This window comes from Vidua macroura, chromosome 6 (genome assembly GCF_024509145.1).
Source record: "Vidua macroura isolate BioBank_ID:100142 chromosome 6, ASM2450914v1, whole genome shotgun sequence".
Taxonomy (NCBI): domain Eukaryota; kingdom Metazoa; phylum Chordata; class Aves; order Passeriformes; family Viduidae; genus Vidua; species Vidua macroura.
In genome coordinates, this window is record NC_071576.1 from 54,906,310 (window position 1) to 54,923,399 (window position 17,090).

The 17,090-nt window shown below is 43.4% G+C and overlaps 1 protein-coding gene across 1 annotated transcript; it reads left to right on the forward strand.

Moving 5' to 3' along the window:
• Positions 1–3,261: 3,261 nt before the first annotated feature.
• On the forward strand, positions 3,262–6,676 carry FADD (Fas associated via death domain). The gene is made up of 2 exons (XM_053980188.1): positions 3,262–3,721; positions 4,033–6,676. The coding sequence occupies exons 1-2, from the start codon at positions 3,343–3,345 to the stop codon at positions 4,317–4,319; spliced, it is 666 nt and encodes a 221-aa protein (XP_053836163.1). The 5' UTR covers positions 3,262–3,342; the 3' UTR covers positions 4,320–6,676.
• Positions 6,677–17,090: the final 10,414 nt, after the last annotated feature.

The window sequence follows — 17,090 nt, forward strand, 5'->3', positions numbered from 1 at the left end:
ATTATCAAAGCTGCTTCACTTAAAAACACAGCAGCTCCTAAATACTCCAGTTTCTCTGGGCCAGCAGCATGTCGCTTGCCTTGGCTGGAAATAGTGAAGGATCTTCCCAAGTTTCCACACAAACACACCTCAGTCACCCATAGTTCAGGACAGTCTCACACTTTGTCATTTTTGCAGTCCCCAAATGCGTGTTTTTGCCTGAATGTCCTGGTGACTGACACCTCCCCGAGGGCTCTGCTGAAATGAATCTTTTCATGCTCTCTTTGCCCTGCTCCTCCAGCAAGGACCGTGAAGTCAAAGCTAAGTCTGAAGCACTCCCAGGCTTCGAGCTCCCTCTGCAGTATTTTGCAAGGACTCGTCTTGCCTCGAGAAACATGAGGATTATTTGGTTAGGAACCAGATTATTCACAGCACTTAAATTTCTGGGAAACTTCCACTGAAATCAGAGCTGCTCCAATAAATCATTACTATTAAGTTTTATTCTGACACAGAAGTGCTTACGATGTGTTAGGCACACCTAATACTTTCTTTGCCAAAGCCCCACAAACTGCTACCAAAGGAAATCAGTGGAATAAAGCAATTTATCACTTGGGGTATTTTCATCGGTGAATGCATCCAAGTCAGGTTCAGACAGAATAAAAGACCCTGTTCAATCACTCTGCCTTCTGATAGGAGTGAGTTTAAAAGCATTTAAGTGTCTTAATTAAACACTGATTTGTGTCTTTCAGTTTCACATTTGCTACTAATTTAGACACCTTTGGAATTACATAAATGTGCAGTGTCACTTTCACGCTCCTCGTACCTCAGTGCTGAATCTGGCCACCAGGTTTGTATGAACTGATTAAAATCTCAGTCAACGTTGTTTTCAATTGCATGTCAGGGTATAGAGAATAAAGGCATAAACTGAGCTGATTTGGACTTTTCTCATGTAGATTTGTCTCTGAATTAGTTGGTTGCCATCACCAAGCACCATGTGATTTGGTCCCTGCTGTTTTGTAGAGTCACCTTTGCTGGCAAAATTAAAAAGAAATTTTATTTAACTGGATTTTATACTTCTTATACCATTACAAAGGTTACTCCTGCTTCATTAATGCACACACAGCAAGTATATTTCTCCTATGCTACCCTTTTTGTTAATGTCTCTCCTTGAGTTTAAAGTATATTCAGGGCTGAAAAAAAAAATACACTCTTAAATCAGGCACATCTTGTCCCAGCTCAGATTCACAGTGACAATTCCTCTCAGTCTTTGCTTTACCACGAGACCCTGTAACAAGTTAATTCCCTCCCGTTTGCAGCATTTAGGGAATACACAAAAATATCTAGTGGGTTTATCTAAGGAGGGCTTGTGCCTGTGGGAGTTTTAGAAATGTTTTGGGGGTTGGTCTTCATGTAGGAATGTGAGAGTGGAGACAGAGATGAGGAAGATGAGGAAGTGTTTAAGTCCATTTATCAGTCAGAAACCTTTCTATGATGAGAGAACATAGGTCTGTGAGTGTGTTGTAAGAATAATAAATTAAAGTGTGCTGGAAACAACTGAGGAACAGGGTAACTTGGGGAATCAACATGCCAGTGCTCACAGAAGGAACAAGGAAATCTCTGAAATATCTACATGTGCTGAGAAGAAAAGCCAAACAATGGGATGAACTTGATCTTTCCCATTTAAGAAAAGTTCACAACCTTCCACCTTGTGTAAGAGTCGCCTCTAAAATACAGGGACTTAACATTTGCCCTATTTCTTGCCTTTTAAAGGTCAGGAGGTACTTTGTGTCACAATTAATCTTTGTGAGGAACAAAGGCCAGACTGCATGCTCTGTACTTCCAGGGAAAGGCTGGGGGTCTCTGGGGGCAGCGGGGGCCACAGCGGGAGGCAGCTGTCAGGCAGGGAAGCCATGGGAATGGCATCTCTTTGGGAGCAGGGCTCTGTTGGGGCCTTTCTAGCTCTTGGTGGAGAAAGCCATTTACAGAATCATAGAACCATGGAATAATTAAGGTTGGAAAAGACCTCTAAGATCATTGAGTCGAGCCATTACCCCAGAACTGCCAAGTCCACCACCATGTCTCAAAGCACCACATCTGTACGTCTTTTAAATCCCTCTGAGGATGGTGACCCCACCACTTCCCCATGGCAGCCTGTCCAACCTTTCAGTGAAGAAATGTCTCCTAATATCCCACCTAAACTGCCTCTGGTGATTTTCCTCCTATCCAGCCCCTTTTCCTTGGGAAAAGAGACCAACCCTCTCCTGTCTCCATGCTGTCTCAGTGAGCTGTGGTGAGCCAGAAGGTACTCCCTGAGCCTCCTCATCCCCAGGCTGAACCTTTCATCCTTGAGCTGCTTTTCTTTCCACCTTTTGGAAAAAAAAAACCAACAAAAACACAGAGATTAACCCTTACTGGGGTAGGTGCTCAGAAGAAGTCCAATGATTCAGTATTAAAGAGGAAATCTACAGTTCCCTGACTTCAGGCTTAGACTGGTGAGGTCACACCTTGAGTCTTGTGTCATGGTCTGGGCTCCTCGATTCAGGAAGGCCACTAAGGAGCTGGAGCATGTCCAGGGAAGGGAATGGAGCTGGGGAAGGGTCTGGAGTACCAGGAGAGGCTGAGGAAACTGGGAAAGGGGCTCAGCCTGGAGAAAAGGAGGCTTGGGGGGGGACCTTCTGGCTCTGCACAATTCCCTGACAGGAGAGGGCAGCCGGGGAAGGTCGGGCTCTGCTTCCAGGGAACAAGTGACAGGACAAGAAGACAAAGTCTAAGCTGCACCAGGAGAGGTTTAGGTTGGATATTAGGAAGAATTCCTTTGCAGAAAGGGTGATCAGACGTTGGAACGGGCTGCCCAGAGAAGTGGTGGAGTCACTGTCCCTGGAAGTGTTTAACAAAAGGCTGGATGTGGTTCTCAGTGCCATGCTCTGGTTGGCATGGTGGTGTTCAGTCATAGACTGGACTCGATAACCTCCGACGTCTTTCCCAAGCGAAGTGATTCAGTGATTCTGTGACTCTGTGACCTGACCACGGCTGAGGTACCGGGGCTTCTCCTGCAGCAGGACACCGGCCGCGCCGAGCTGGGCTCCAACACATGCTCTGCACTCAGCAGCACCAAAGAAGCTGGTTCTCCTCGGGAGGGGTTCTCGGCAGAGGTTCCCCAACCCCAGCTTAGGCGGCGGCGAGGGAATAAACCCCTCACCTCACGGGCGGCGGCGCTGCCGCCATCTTGGGCCGGGGGGCGGGAAAGCCGCGGTGTCACGTGAGTTCCGGGCGCGGGTCGAGTCGGGTCGGGTCGGTATCGTCCCGGTGTCGGCCCTCCGGGGTCTCTCCGTGTTCCCGGGAAGTCACTCCGCGCCAGCAGGAATGGATTTCCTCTCCGGAGGATTGGGACAGGACGCCGAAATCCCCCCCGCGCGGCCTGTGCCGGGCGCGGGGCCCGGCGCCGTGGATCGTTTCCTGAGCCTGCAGCTCTCCATCTCCTCGGGCCTGTCGGTCACGGAGCTCGACGCCATGAAGTTCCTCTGCCGCGACAAAATTAAGAAGGGAAAGCTTGAGGCGGTGCAAATGGGCCTGGAGCTCTTCAGCATCCTGATGGAGCGGCAGCTAATCGCGCACAACAAGCTGGGATTCCTGAAGGAGCTGCTGCAGCACATCGGTAGGGGCGATTTGCTGTCACTAGTGGTGCAGTTCGAACAGAGAGAACTTCATGTCCAGGATGATCAGCCAGATGAGCATGAAAAACGTAGGTGGATTATTATATATATACACATAGAGGGTTTTTTAATATAGTTATATCCCCGCATATATCGCTCCCCAGCAACCCCAGTAAATGTGAACACAAAACGTGTTTTGGGGTGGAATTTTCCCCCCTCTTTTTTATCTTTTATCTTTTGGGATTCCAAGTTATCCGGTGGCTTCTGTAGAACTCTCAGTACGTGCCGTGCACATACTGGAGTAGTGGCATTTTGCTGAAATAAAACCAACAACTTCCAAACGTTTTATTGAGTTTCTTAGTAAATGCATGGCTAACTTGATCTGCTTCTGCTGTTTCAGTTCTCCTGAAGGCAGCTTTTGATGTCATTTGTGCCAATGTTGGGAGAGAATGGAAGAAGCTGATGCGAGAACTTGGGCTGCCAGAGGTGAAGCTGGACAAGGTGGAGGCAGCCTATCGATTTGATTTGGAGGAAGAGGTTTTTCAGGCACTTCGGGAGTGGCAGAAGTGGAAGGGGAAGGATGCAAAGGTAGCTGACTTAATAAAAGGCCTCCGGGGCTGCAACCTGAATTTGGTGGCAGACAAAGTTGAAGAGAAGATTGCACAGGTGACCACTGGAACCAAATGAAAACAGTGCAAAACTATGAATAAAAAAAGTCAGAGTGCCTTCTTCTCTTCTGGACCAAAATAACTATCACTGGCTGCTTATCATGCCATTTATTTATGTGCCTTAATAAGTTAATTTGTGCTCAGGTGAAAATTGACATGGAAACAGATTCCTTTCAGAGAGCACTTTGTAGTTTGATGCTTATTTCAAGATACTTTACTTTCACAAGATCTGAACTCCATTTTGTAGAAATTCTCACACTTTTGTTTTGCCATTCACCTGAAAAGATTTGCTTTGCTGCAGGCACCTTTCAGATGCATCTCCACTGGAAATACATCCCTGGGATACTTCTGAGGCTACTGGAATTTAAAATTTCATGGGGTCGTTGGATTTTTTTTTTTCTTTTACAGCCTGTTATAAATACACTGTGACAGGGAGAAGGAGTAAATCTTTCAGCTGGGTGCTGGCTTTTCTTTTGGAGTAGCAAAAAATAATATCTTAGGTAATTTGTCAAATATATTTGCTCTCCATGAAAGTATATTAAGACAACTGTAACCTCAGACTGCAATGCAAGAGGGACATTAAATATTGTGGTGGCTTTCTTGGAAAAAAATGTGCCCAGGTTTGAAATTGAAATCAAATGTCTGCATCAAGTGCCTTTAGCATCCTGAAGGAAGTGTTCTCCTGAAACTATCCAAGAAACTGTGTCACACAGATGTTTACAGCAGCCTCTTTCCAAAGCTGTGAATACTTCAGGGCTCTTTGCTGGGCATCCTTCCGTGGCCTCTGTCACAGAGGCTGCTGGTGTGTGCTGGAAGGTGTGAGCCACTCCCAGAGGGAGCAGGATTCATGAACCTCTATCAGATGCAGTTCTCAGCTTTCATCTGGAACAACCTTCAGTCAGTGGCCTTCATGCCTGACCTACGGCTGGAGAAATTGCACAGTCCAGGACATACAGGGCTGTAGAGGCCTCGGGGGAGAATCCCATGAAGTCACTACTGCTTGAACAGCTGCAGGATCCTGTGTTTCTGCAAACATCTCCCAAGTGCCTAGCTAGATTCTGGAAGAGGTTTTATTGCTGCTGCACCTGTGGGACTTCAACTCTTTCCAAGTTGTTTTTATGTGGTGCCATTGCTGTGAAGGCCGGGTGTCAGCACATAACCTGTCACTGCTCTGCAGAAACGTTGTGACACTGACAATTTTCAAGTTTTCATTGCACGTGGTGCCTCTTGCTCAAACAGTGAGGCTTGAATACTTAATTGTAGTTAGTGGAAACTGCCCTAAGTTCACATGATAGAAAAATCATTGCAGGGGTTTTTCCCCTTCAGTGATTCTTTTTCACATTCCTAGAAATGCTCAAGGCCAGGCTGGATGGGACATGGAGCAACCTGGTCTAGTGGAAGGAGTCATTGGTTGGAACTGGAAGATCTTTTAGATCCCTCCCTGCCCAAACCATTCCAGGCCTGTGTGCTGATTCTCAGTGTCTTTCCAATTTGGTATATTAAGTATCACTGGTTGTATCCAAGCAAAGGAGTTGCCACCTCTCCTCCTTTCAGACAGGCAGAGTTCTCCAAGTTCTTATTCCCCTTTACTTGTATCAATTATCAATTCTAGGCTCCCAGTAGGAGATGCTGAGCTTCAGCTGAATGACAAGCTCAGCTGTTTTGGAGATTTTTGTTTCATAGACATCAGGAGTATTCCTTCTGCAGTATCTGAAGAAAAGGATTGCTCCAGCAGCTTTTCCTTCCTGCCTCTGAGCAATCCCTGGGAGCACAGCAGAGGAGTGGAAGTGAGCAGGATGAGTTATGTGAGTGCTCAAACAGCTCTGCAACAGCTCCAAGTCCAGTCTCTGCTGAAGTGCTTTTCTTATCCACTTTTAATAAGTCTTCTGCTTCACCAAGGAGATTTATGTGGAATAGGAGGAGGCTACTGCCTACTGCATACAGCCAGGATATTTTAGGAATCAGTTGGAAAAACCTGTTGGTTGTAGCCAAGCACTCATCAGCTACAAGAAATATTCTGCTTCAGTAGGAAAAACCTTGTTTCTCTAAGGATTTTGTACATCCTTTAACTGTGTCTGAAAGCAATGACCTAGACTGCATCAATCTGTGCCATACCTCAGGGCCAATTAAGACTGTTTTATGAGAGATTAGAATGTTGTTTATGTGAAAACAAAACCAGCTGAAATGAAGGGAACAAAATCTTTTTATTGGGAGGAGGGATAAAGGGTGCAATTTGTAAGGGAATGTTTTCTGATCCAGTTGACAATCTTTTCAAATTAAACACCTTGAGCTCCTATACATATTTTTATAACTTGAATTAAAATTTTATATTGTATAATTCTCTGTACATTTCATTAAAAATAATTATTTAAAAAAACAAAATCAATGGAACGCATTTTTTTCTTGTTTGATGGGATTGCTGTCTGAAGTAAGATCTCTGACTAGGAGAAAGTGGATATTAAGGATACTCTGAAAGCACAGAGTGGTGCTAAACAGGCATTGTGTTACCAGTGCCCTTCTTGGGACATTAAAAAAGCAGAGTGTTTTGCCAGTTGAGTTTCTCAGAAGTGCTAAACAGGCTGCAGTTTGCCAGCAGCAGCAGCATTTGAATGCTGTCGCTCAGGGAGGTGTAAGGAAAAAAAGATTCCCTGCCAGCCCTCAGGAGCCCAAACTTGAGTCCCAGTGTGCCTGGGAGACAGGCTGCCTGTGGGTAGGCTTCCTTCTCTTTTCCTCTGCTCTTCCTTCCTCTTTTCCATGCTGTTAAGGATGTTATATTTGTTTTATAATTAATTAAAAATCCAGCTCCTGGTTTAGTGTAAGCTTGATCAGGCTTTTAGAGGATGTGCTCAGAACGAATTGACAGAGGCTCCTGTGCTCTGTGGAGTGTCAGCCTGCACTTAAAGCTGTGAGTGAGTAAGACAAATAACTTAATTGCCCATTTTATCAAATCCTTTAGGATGCTCTGCAAGAGTATGTGCCTGTGAGGAATTACTCAAACCTTTTTCCTTTTGGCCTCGTGAGAGTAATCTTTCCTCACAGCCTTGAGAAAACAGCACATCAAAACGTGGAGAGTTAAAAGTGTTATCTCGGGAGAATTCTCATCTTGGAGGATTGCTTTTTCATGTCACTTCTCAGTCCCTTTCAGCACTTGCTTGCCATTGCCTATGATTTTTGGATATCAATTATAATTACATATTGAGGTGGTTTTCTTTTTTTAAATTGCATTATTTTCATTACTGAGTTAAAAGAAGTTTTCTAGACTATTAATTAAAAATCCTCTTACACAAATTGGGTTGTGAACATTTCAAATACAATGCTTTGGTTTCCTTTTCTCCATTCTCCACACTCAGGCAGCTGCATTTCCTCCAGCCTTTGTTTCATTCCTAAAATAATTGTCTCCTTTCTGAAATCTAATTGCTTCATTTAATTGTTTAATGCAGAAAGCGTAATAACAGACTGTGTCTCCAAGCTCTCTCTGGTGCTCAGCATGTTCTTAATTCAGGCTTTTTGGCTGAGCATTTTTCAATTCAAATTTATTTCTAATCACTGCCTTGTGCCCTTCTTCTTCTGCTTGAATCACCTATCTCCTTAAAATGTGTTCCAGCATAAATATTTTTCTAGGTTGTCTTTCCTCTTTGATTTATTGCTTTTCTCTGCCAGTGTTTTGGTGCTCTGGTGGAATTGAGAGAAATTAGCTCACCATTTCTACCATAAAAATAGGAATTGTGGGGGTGAGCTGAGGGTAGGGGAAGGAGTTGTGAGGAGAGGGTCAGGAACTTTTGGAGAATCTGTGTTTCAGTAAAAACTGTCGCAGCTGAGGATTGCTTCACGGGAGCAGGGTGTGTTGCAATGTGTACTGTAGGTTCAGGGAAAGAAGGAAGCAAGGCTTTACTCAGCTGCTGGGAAAGGCAGAGTCAGGCAGCTCTCTGCGTGGGAATCTGCGTGGAACCAACTCTTAATCATTAAATAGTCCCATCCACAGACCCATTCCTGCTCCTGCCTCATTCCTGAGAGCATTACACATACCTCTCTTAAAGCAGGCTGAAGTGAAAACAACAGGCTTGTTCTTGTGAAACATGATGTAATAGACACCATTAAAATCCCTGAAGCTGGCCATCCTGGTTGAGTTTGAATTCAGTGATTTCTCTGACTTGATAGGTTTTGGAAGCTGAAAGCCTTTTCCAAGTGCTCTGGGTGCTTGAACAGCTCCTGCCTGGACGGCGGCTGAGCTCTCCTTTCTTTCGGCTTCTTGTGCTGTGTTGGTGCAGGTCACAGAAGTCCAGGCAGCTCTCAGAGTAACCAGCTCTTGTAGCAAAGTGGAGGGGTTTGTATGTGTTCTCTACTCAATAAAAAATAACAACTCCAAGGGAGGTCTTGAGGCTTCTCCAGTACAATGTAATAAAAAAGTGCCTTTGCTACGGAAAGCAGCTTAATGTCAACTTTGTATCTCTGCTGAGCGCTTCAAAAAGCTGTCAGACTGGTATTTTTTATTTACTATATAATGTTCAAGCCTTCAGAGCAGACGCTGATTCTGTGTGAAGTTACACAGACATAAAACTGGACCATTGTCATGGGAGATGTAAAAAATACCCAACTGGGATTTTCTGTGGGAGGTGTTTCATTTACAGGTGAGCCTGGCTTTAGAGAACTTCTACAGAAAGCAAACATCTTGCCATTAAAAATGCTCACAATTTTAAAAATGATTTCTTCTCTATTTCTTAATTCTGCTAATCCTATTGGTCACAGCAGGAGTATTAACTTTAAAAAAATTATTTGCAGCATTTAATCTGAGCAGTTCTTATTGTGGTCTAACTTCTAAAAGGGTTGTAGCAGCTATTCTGCAAGCGTACACACCACCTGTGGCAAAAAGGAAGTACAAAGTTTAAATCTATTTACAGAAGTTGGTGATTTTTGTATGCAAACCTGGTACTAGATTTTATAGACAGTGAGCATATAAAGGTGAGAAAGGTTTGACAAAAATGAAACTATAAAACCGTTCTTGCCATTAATGTCTGTATGTGAACAACTGAGCTAAAGCTTATCTTTGTTTCCCTCCCAGTCATCTCCTGAGAGGTGCTTTCTGTCACTCCCAGGCATATTGCCAAATTTTGAACAGAAATTGCCGAGAAAATGTGAATTAAAAGGGTGCAGCACTGGCAGGTCTGTGCCTCACATCCCACATTGTTTAATTTATGTTCTGCTCAGTGTAAGCAGAATTTATTCACAGCTTCTTGGCTGTGAAGTCCCTAACGTGGGAAAGCCAGGATAGCCTGAATTCCCCCCAAAGCCAGGGTTGCCATGGCAATCCGAGTGCACAGCAGTCCACGGGGCATGTGGCTGCAGCACGCTGCCTCCCGGCCATCCCAGCCAGCCCACAATGCTGGGAAGCTCTCACTAATTGTGGGATTTGCTGCACTCTCCACTCCGACCATGTCAGAAACCCAAAATCCGAGGGCAGGAATGGAAATGAAACTTCTTGGCAAATTCCCTCAGTTCCACTTCTCCCTGGAACAAGACATGTGAGAGAGCAGGGCTAAATATTAAGAAATATATATTTTTTTAAATTTTGTTCTCAGCATTAGTTTAGCATATGGTGCTTCCATTTGTGTTTCCAGCTGGAATGGTAAAGCTCCAGCTTGTGTATGTCACTGCATGTTTGTGCATGAAGCAGCTAATATATATGCAGATGAATTAAAACTAATTAGAGCTAAAGTCAGCAAAGTGCACATTTCTAGCTAACGGCTGTGTGCAGCTCTGTTACATGGCTCCTAATTAAGTTATTCACTGTGGACCTGCTCATCCAATTTTCTGTAAACCATGTTCTACTTTTTATCAAAAAAAAAATTTAAAAAAGTGAAAAAACTTATGTCTGAATCTTTAAATCAGAATGTCAAATTCCACATCTGGTCTGTGAATTTTCAGGGCTATTAAATGTTGAACTGTCTTTTAGAGGACTGTGTTTAAAAGGCACTTCACTTCATGCAGTATTTTTTCCCCTTAATTCCTGAAATGTCATGGTTAAAGGTCTCCAGCCCTGACTGACTGAACGTTTTCTTACATGACTCATGGCTGAGAAAGAATTTAAACCCCTTATTTTCACAACAGAGCTGAGCAAGAGGCAACCCCACACCCTGGTCTTTGACTGTAAGAGTAATTCTGTGGATGGGACCCTTTTTTTTCCCACCCTGCATCCAGTAAATAAATATGCTGGGGAAGAAAGGTGCTTAGTCAAGGTTCCAAATAATCCCTGAGCTCCTCAGGATATGCAGCTGATGCCTGTGCTCCCTCCAGCCTCTGGGGGTAACTAAAAGCAGCTGGAACATGGCATAAGGTACCCTAATCATGATTTTCTCCCTAGGAATATCTTCTCCTTCCACCTAATTTGCCTTAAAGTGGGAATGGAGGCGGGAATCCTCATGAGAGAGGGAAATCCTCAGCTTTAGAAATTCCTGATTCTTCCCTAATCACTTCCACTAGATATGATGCTGAGTGGTGTGAAAGGACCAGATCATTTTGCAGCTTAAAAGCCAAAGGCAGATTTGACTCCTGTGAATTAAGGTTTACAGAGGTTTCTAGACCAGAGTCTCAGAGAAGATGCCATCACACACCTACTTAACCAAATTTAATGTCAACCAACACCTTTGAAAATCCAGAGTTTTCTTTGCACGCAATGTTTGTCTGTTTCCTAGATTAGTATTTTCATTAGTTTATGGTTTATTACTATTAGGTTTGATGGAATTTAGGTTGAATTGCCTTTTTTGGAAGGTGATTTCTTTACTAATTGGTGATTCAAATAGGCTTGAGGTAGGTCTTCTGCCAGAAGGGGCCTCACCAGCAAGTCTGATGTCTGTTCCTCGGGTCTGACTTGTGGGGAGCTCAATTTGTTTTGTGAGAGCTGAGAAGTTCCCACAGGCTAATTCAGAGGAATTAGAGAAGGAATTATAGAGAAATCAGATCCCAGTTTCTTTTATTTAAAGAGTACCTGGAGTGCCCCATAGGCTTGTCCCATTTTCGCCTTTAAAAGTTACTTTCATCCCTTATCTCCTTTCCACCAACTCATTCCCCAGCTCATCATTAAATGCTGAATAATTCCAACACTTAGGCCTGAAGGAGGACAAGCCCTCGTTTTCTTGGTGGTTTGAAGAGGACTCTGACAGTTCCTGAATCACCCCTGGTTATTCAGACAGCCTGTTCCAGTGGTTTTTCATGCATTCAAATAGGGTACGACACCCTCAGCTAGGGAAAACTGGGCACGGATGGAATTGCCATGGTACCTGTAAGCAGGTCAGGGAGTATCCTGGTTCTGCAACATTATCATGTCAGATGTCACAGCAGCAGTGGCAGCTTCCTGCTCTAGTTATTGGGATTTTTTTCCTCATGCAAAGAGAAGGAATGGGGGAGCTGCAGGCCACAGGGAACTGCCAGCTTCTCTCAGTCGTGTATTTTGGTACTACAAAGGTGGCATTATTAAAGGCAGACAAAAAAAGCCTCTAAATCATGCAACCAAAGTGAGCCCTAGGAGCTGAAAAACCCTTCCTTTGTGCACTCAGAAACCTTTCTATGACATAGCTGGTGTCTGGATACAGAGGCTTTTCTGCAGGATTTTGGCTGTAATTGAGACATGCTATCTCCATGAGCATTGAAAACTGCAAGCCAGGAACCATCCCCATTGCTGTTGCTGAACATTCTGACCTTGACAGAATAAAACAACCCAATCCAGCAAAGCATTGCTGGATTTGACAGATAAAAATTTAAATTATCATTGTTTTGGCTGGCATAAAATTTGATTATTCTGTTTACAGCAAAAATCTGGTACTGCAGAATTATTTGTTGTATCACTTATGCCTGCATATTCCTTTATTTGCTGAATTTCCATGGGCATGTGGCAGCTAAATGCTGAATATTCATACAAGGAACCTCACTGTTTGTACATGGCTTGAAGATATATTAAAATCAAACTGGTGCCATGTTATGAAAGGATACTGCATATTTAATTACAGGAGAGAAAGAAAGTATTGGACATGAAAATTACGTGTCTCCCAAATCCTGATGTGCTTGTGTGCATGTGTATCCACATATCTGTGTGTGTATAGTGTGTGTTTCCATATGCACACACACACACACCCCTCAGTGAAGTTATTTGATATAATCTAGAAAACAAGATTTTCTTGACAGGGCTATTTCTCAATACTCCTTCTCCAAGTTTTGTCTGTCCCTTATATGCTCTGTACTGCATCTGTAAGGAAATATATCCCTATGGCAATCTCCAGGAGCAGCCTAATTCTGGTAGAAACAAAGCTGGTATTTATGGGTCAACTCATTAATAAAAAGTACAAATTCAGAGCCAGCTGCTGCATCTCCAGGATCAGCCAGAGCAGGAGTGATTTTGAGCCATTGTTTTATTCTTACAGGTTTAAATGCAAGAATTGGCTTAAATCCTGGTATACACTAAGGCAGTTTCTGTGATTTTCAGCATTTTCCTTCAGTCTAGTGGTTTGGGTCAATACAAAACCCGTGATGCTGAAATTAACCTTCTGTTCTCTTCCCTTTTGCAGGCAGCAGCTGCAGACACTGAGGAAATTATCTAACAGGAAAAAATTTAGAAATTCTACGTGGCCAAAGTAAAAGGAGTTCTCTTGTGCTTTTCCAGTGCCCTAAATGATTCCAGCACAAGGCAGCTGAATCCCTGCCACTTCAGCCTTTGGCTTCACAGGTAAAAAGTACAAAGAGCAAGTTAGTGCCAAGTTCCTCGATGGCTTTTGTGGTGAGGGCAGCACTTCACCAGACTGAAACTGCCAGATTTATCTCACCTTGGCTAGACTTATTATTTCCCATTTGTGCATAAAGAAATGCTAATGATTCCTGGAAGTTTTAGGCATTGTTATTTACAGTTGTTTGAGAGACAAAGGGAAGGTATTGTTTGCATTTGGGGGAGGACCTGACCTTTGTTTGGAGTGCTGGATGATTGATTGTAGCAAAAGGAAAAGGTGAGCAGTGTTCTTGTAGCTCTTTGTGCAAAAGCTTAAGTGTGTTGTGGGAGCTTAACTCGCAGGCCTAAGCTAGAACCAGCTCGTGAGTCAATATTTCTGTTGACTCTTTTAGATGTGGATTACAATGTAAACAGATGGTGTGGTCAAAGGGTCTTTAATATGAACTGTGTTCAGGAGAACAGGGAATTTAGCTTCAAAATAAATCAGTTCCCCTGCTTGTTATGGTACAGATGAATAATATCAGGGCTGCTGGTTTCTTCTATTATGAGTTATTCCCTTTTGTATCTTACACATGTTATTCTCACTTCTCTTAAGGATTAGTGTAAGACAATGACAAGGTTTGTTCAGCTGTTGTCCACCTTCCTAGAAATTATGATTCCTAACCAAGAGCAGGGAGAGGACAACCTTTCATAGCTTTTTCTCTTGTCTTTTGGTTTTTTTTCCAAGTTACACGTCATGTCACCTCACCTGCAGCAGCTAGATAGTAAACGACTTTTTGTTTAGTAATAGCCAACCTTAATTAATTGTAATTTGACAAAAGCTGTGTAAATACCTCTGTGCAAAGGAACAAGGCATTCAGGCAAACAGAAAAAGGGAAAAGGAACACTTGAGTGACTAAGAGTGTTATCTCACACAAGGCAGGGACAAGCCTTTTGTTGGTAGCTGAGTCAAAAACACGTGGAGACCTCAATGGCAGCTGAGGACAACACTGGATGAAACCTCAGGTGCAGATAAAGACATTCCTGTAAGGAGCCTGAACTTGGAGTGACCCGTGGCGATGGGTTGAGCAGCACAAGCTGCACACACAAAGCCTGATTCCAGCTGGAGGAGGCAGTATGAGCTGACCATAAGTTTTACAGAGGATGTTTCTGTGTGGAGGGAAGGTAAATTGGGCCAGGTTAGTAACAGACACTCTGCCAGCCAAGAAGGGATGCAAGGCTTCACTGTGCTTTTATTCATTATTAAAATAACAGATAGTTCTGTAAGGACTTAAGCATCTTTAAACCATTAATCTCAAAACTAGGATATCATGGCAGCACTAAAATGAAAATTTCAGACAGAAATCCTAAAACTCCCTTACTTTAGGGCACTGTGAGTCCAGCAGTAGGGATAACCCACATGAGCAAGGCAGTACAAAGGCAGCTCCTACTCCTGTTGGCATTAGAGAGGATCCTGCCTTCTCCATGAGGCTCTCCCATCCACAGCATGTCTCACCCAGGCCATGTGCTGTGTGCTCTGGATTTATGGGTTTGCAGGGAATTTGCTCAAAGTTATGGTGTTTTCTTCAAAAGCTGAGACCACTCACAACAAGGGGATAATACTGGATAAGGACAGGCCAATATAGAAGCAAGTGGTAAGGAATTTACTTAAAAATAAGCCCCATTTTCTATATTCCTATTCTTTTTCTTGATATTTGTTTCAAGATGACTTGAGCACTGTTCCCAAGGGTCTTGGGTTTTTTTCCTCTGGCGAATGTAGAGCTGCTTTTTGTGAAGTATTGTCTGTTTTCCCTGAAGGTTTTCTTCTGACTCTGATTGCTTTTAAATATCACTCTGCTGCTTTAGGCTGCTGGTAGGTGGTCTGAGCTGAATGGTTACCATTAGCTGGCTTATACCTATACTCATTTTCTGTGTCAGATCCTGACCTAGTAACCTTCTTCTTCAAATGCCAAAGGTGAGATTTAGTCTGAAATGACCTGTTTGTCTAGGTAGAATTGCTACTAGTCAGGACAAGAAATAATATTGGGAACTGAACTCTGACAGCAGTTTAATACACCATATCTATTGGCAGACAGTGTCATCTGAGCCTTAGGCTCACCTTGAAACTGGACATGGTTTTTTGCCAAACACACTCTTGCCATTGCAAGTGTCCACAGTTTTAATATTTTTTATATGTTGCAATTTGCTTTATGACTTCATTTTGAGGCCATCTTGGTTTTTAGTCATCATCTCAGACAATTCATTTTAGCAAATTAATATTCCTAGTAAATACTGTGAAGAAAATGGGGAGTTCTAAAATGGTGAAAATAAACATTTTAACTCATGCATAAACTGGTGATTCACTGAAAGTGTTATTTACATTTTCATTTGCCTGTAAGCTGAAGCTAGTTGCATAAAAAATCCTTCAGCCTTGTCACACACATATGATTTGGGACTAATACCTTGTCAACATTATTATCTTCACACACACAGGTTAATGCTTCAATTCAGAGTGCATCTGAATAATGAAGGTGGTGATTGCTGCAAACAATTTCATGCAGGCAATGTGCATGTAATGAAAGGTATGTTATCACTTGAAATCTAGTCAGGTAAGGATTAAAAATAGGCTTAAGTACTATTTGAGGTCTCTTTATTTTTCAAATGCTTTTATCTACTTTACTATGGTATGAAGGACTAATAGTAGAGGACACTGAGTGCATAGAAATTGTGGTCCACTTTGCTTAGTGCCTACTCCAAAGCCACTTGAAACAGCAGGAACCTTTGCATAGCAGACAAAGCAGAAAAAGAATCCTATTTTTTTCCTTCAAACACTCATTTACAGGAACAGAAATGTTACTTCACATACAAAGCCTTTTTGTTTTCCTGTAGTTGGACTATTTATAAAGTTTATTAAATATATTATTAAAATAACACAATCTTTTTCTTTTACCAGGTCTCAAAACACTCTAAAAGCTGAAGACTCAATATTGAAGTGATCCAGGTAGAACCCAACAGAGGAGAGGAGAGGAGAGGAGAGGAGAGGAGAGGAGAGGAGAGGAGAGGAGAGGAGAGGAGAGGAGAGGAGAGGAGAGGAGAGGAGAGGAGAGGAGAGGAGAGGAGAGGAGAGGAGAGGAGAGGAGAGGAGAGGAGAGGAGAGGAGAGGAGAGGAGAGGAGAGGAGAGGAGAGGAGAGGAGAGGAGCTCAGTGTCTGTAGACTTCACTCGGTGATCAACCTGTCAACAGGGGGTTTGGAATAAAAATAACAGCATTATTTTCTCTTGGAATGAAGACAGGCTGAGGGATTTGGTACTGCTCATCCTGGAGAAGAAAAGGCTCTGGGGAGACCTTAGAGCCCCTTGCAGTACCTAAAAGGCCTACAAGGGAGATGGAGAGGGACTTTGGGCAAGGGCATGGAGTGACAAGGGAGAATGGCCTTAAGCTGGAGGAGGGTAGGTTTAGGTTAGATATAAGAAATAAATTCTTTGCTGAGAGGGTGATAAGGCACTGGCATGGGTTGCCCAGAGAGGTTATGGACTCCCTACCCCTGGAGGTGTTCAAGACCAGGCTGAACAGGGCTTGGAGCAGCCTGGGATAGTGGAAGGTGTCCCTGTCCATGGCAGGGGGTTGGAACTGGATCATCTTTAAGTCCCTTCTGACCCAAACCATTGTGTTTCTATGATTCTCTACCCTGAGAAGCTGCCATGGCTCTGAAGCTCTAGGCTTCAGTCTTGCAAATATAGTAATTGAATTGCAGACCAGTTAAAATTACTGAGACAGACAAACTGTGGGCTGCTAAATACTCAGCAATGAAGCCAGGAACAGCCCTGCTCATTTCTGTGGACAACCACATCCATTTCCCTTGCTTTCCTACAGCAACAAGCTGTGCTGATCCCACACATATCCAACACCCAGATTCATCTCATGCTGCTTGAGACATCCGAGCACAGCTCCCACGGCAAGAGTCCAGCTGCCCTGGGCTCCCTCTGGAGCCAATGGGAACAGACAGGCACCTGGAGCAGGTGATTCATGGACCACACCAAAGGTCTGAATCACTCCTCCCATGGAGTGGCTCTCTCACTCCACTGATTACAGAGGCAAACC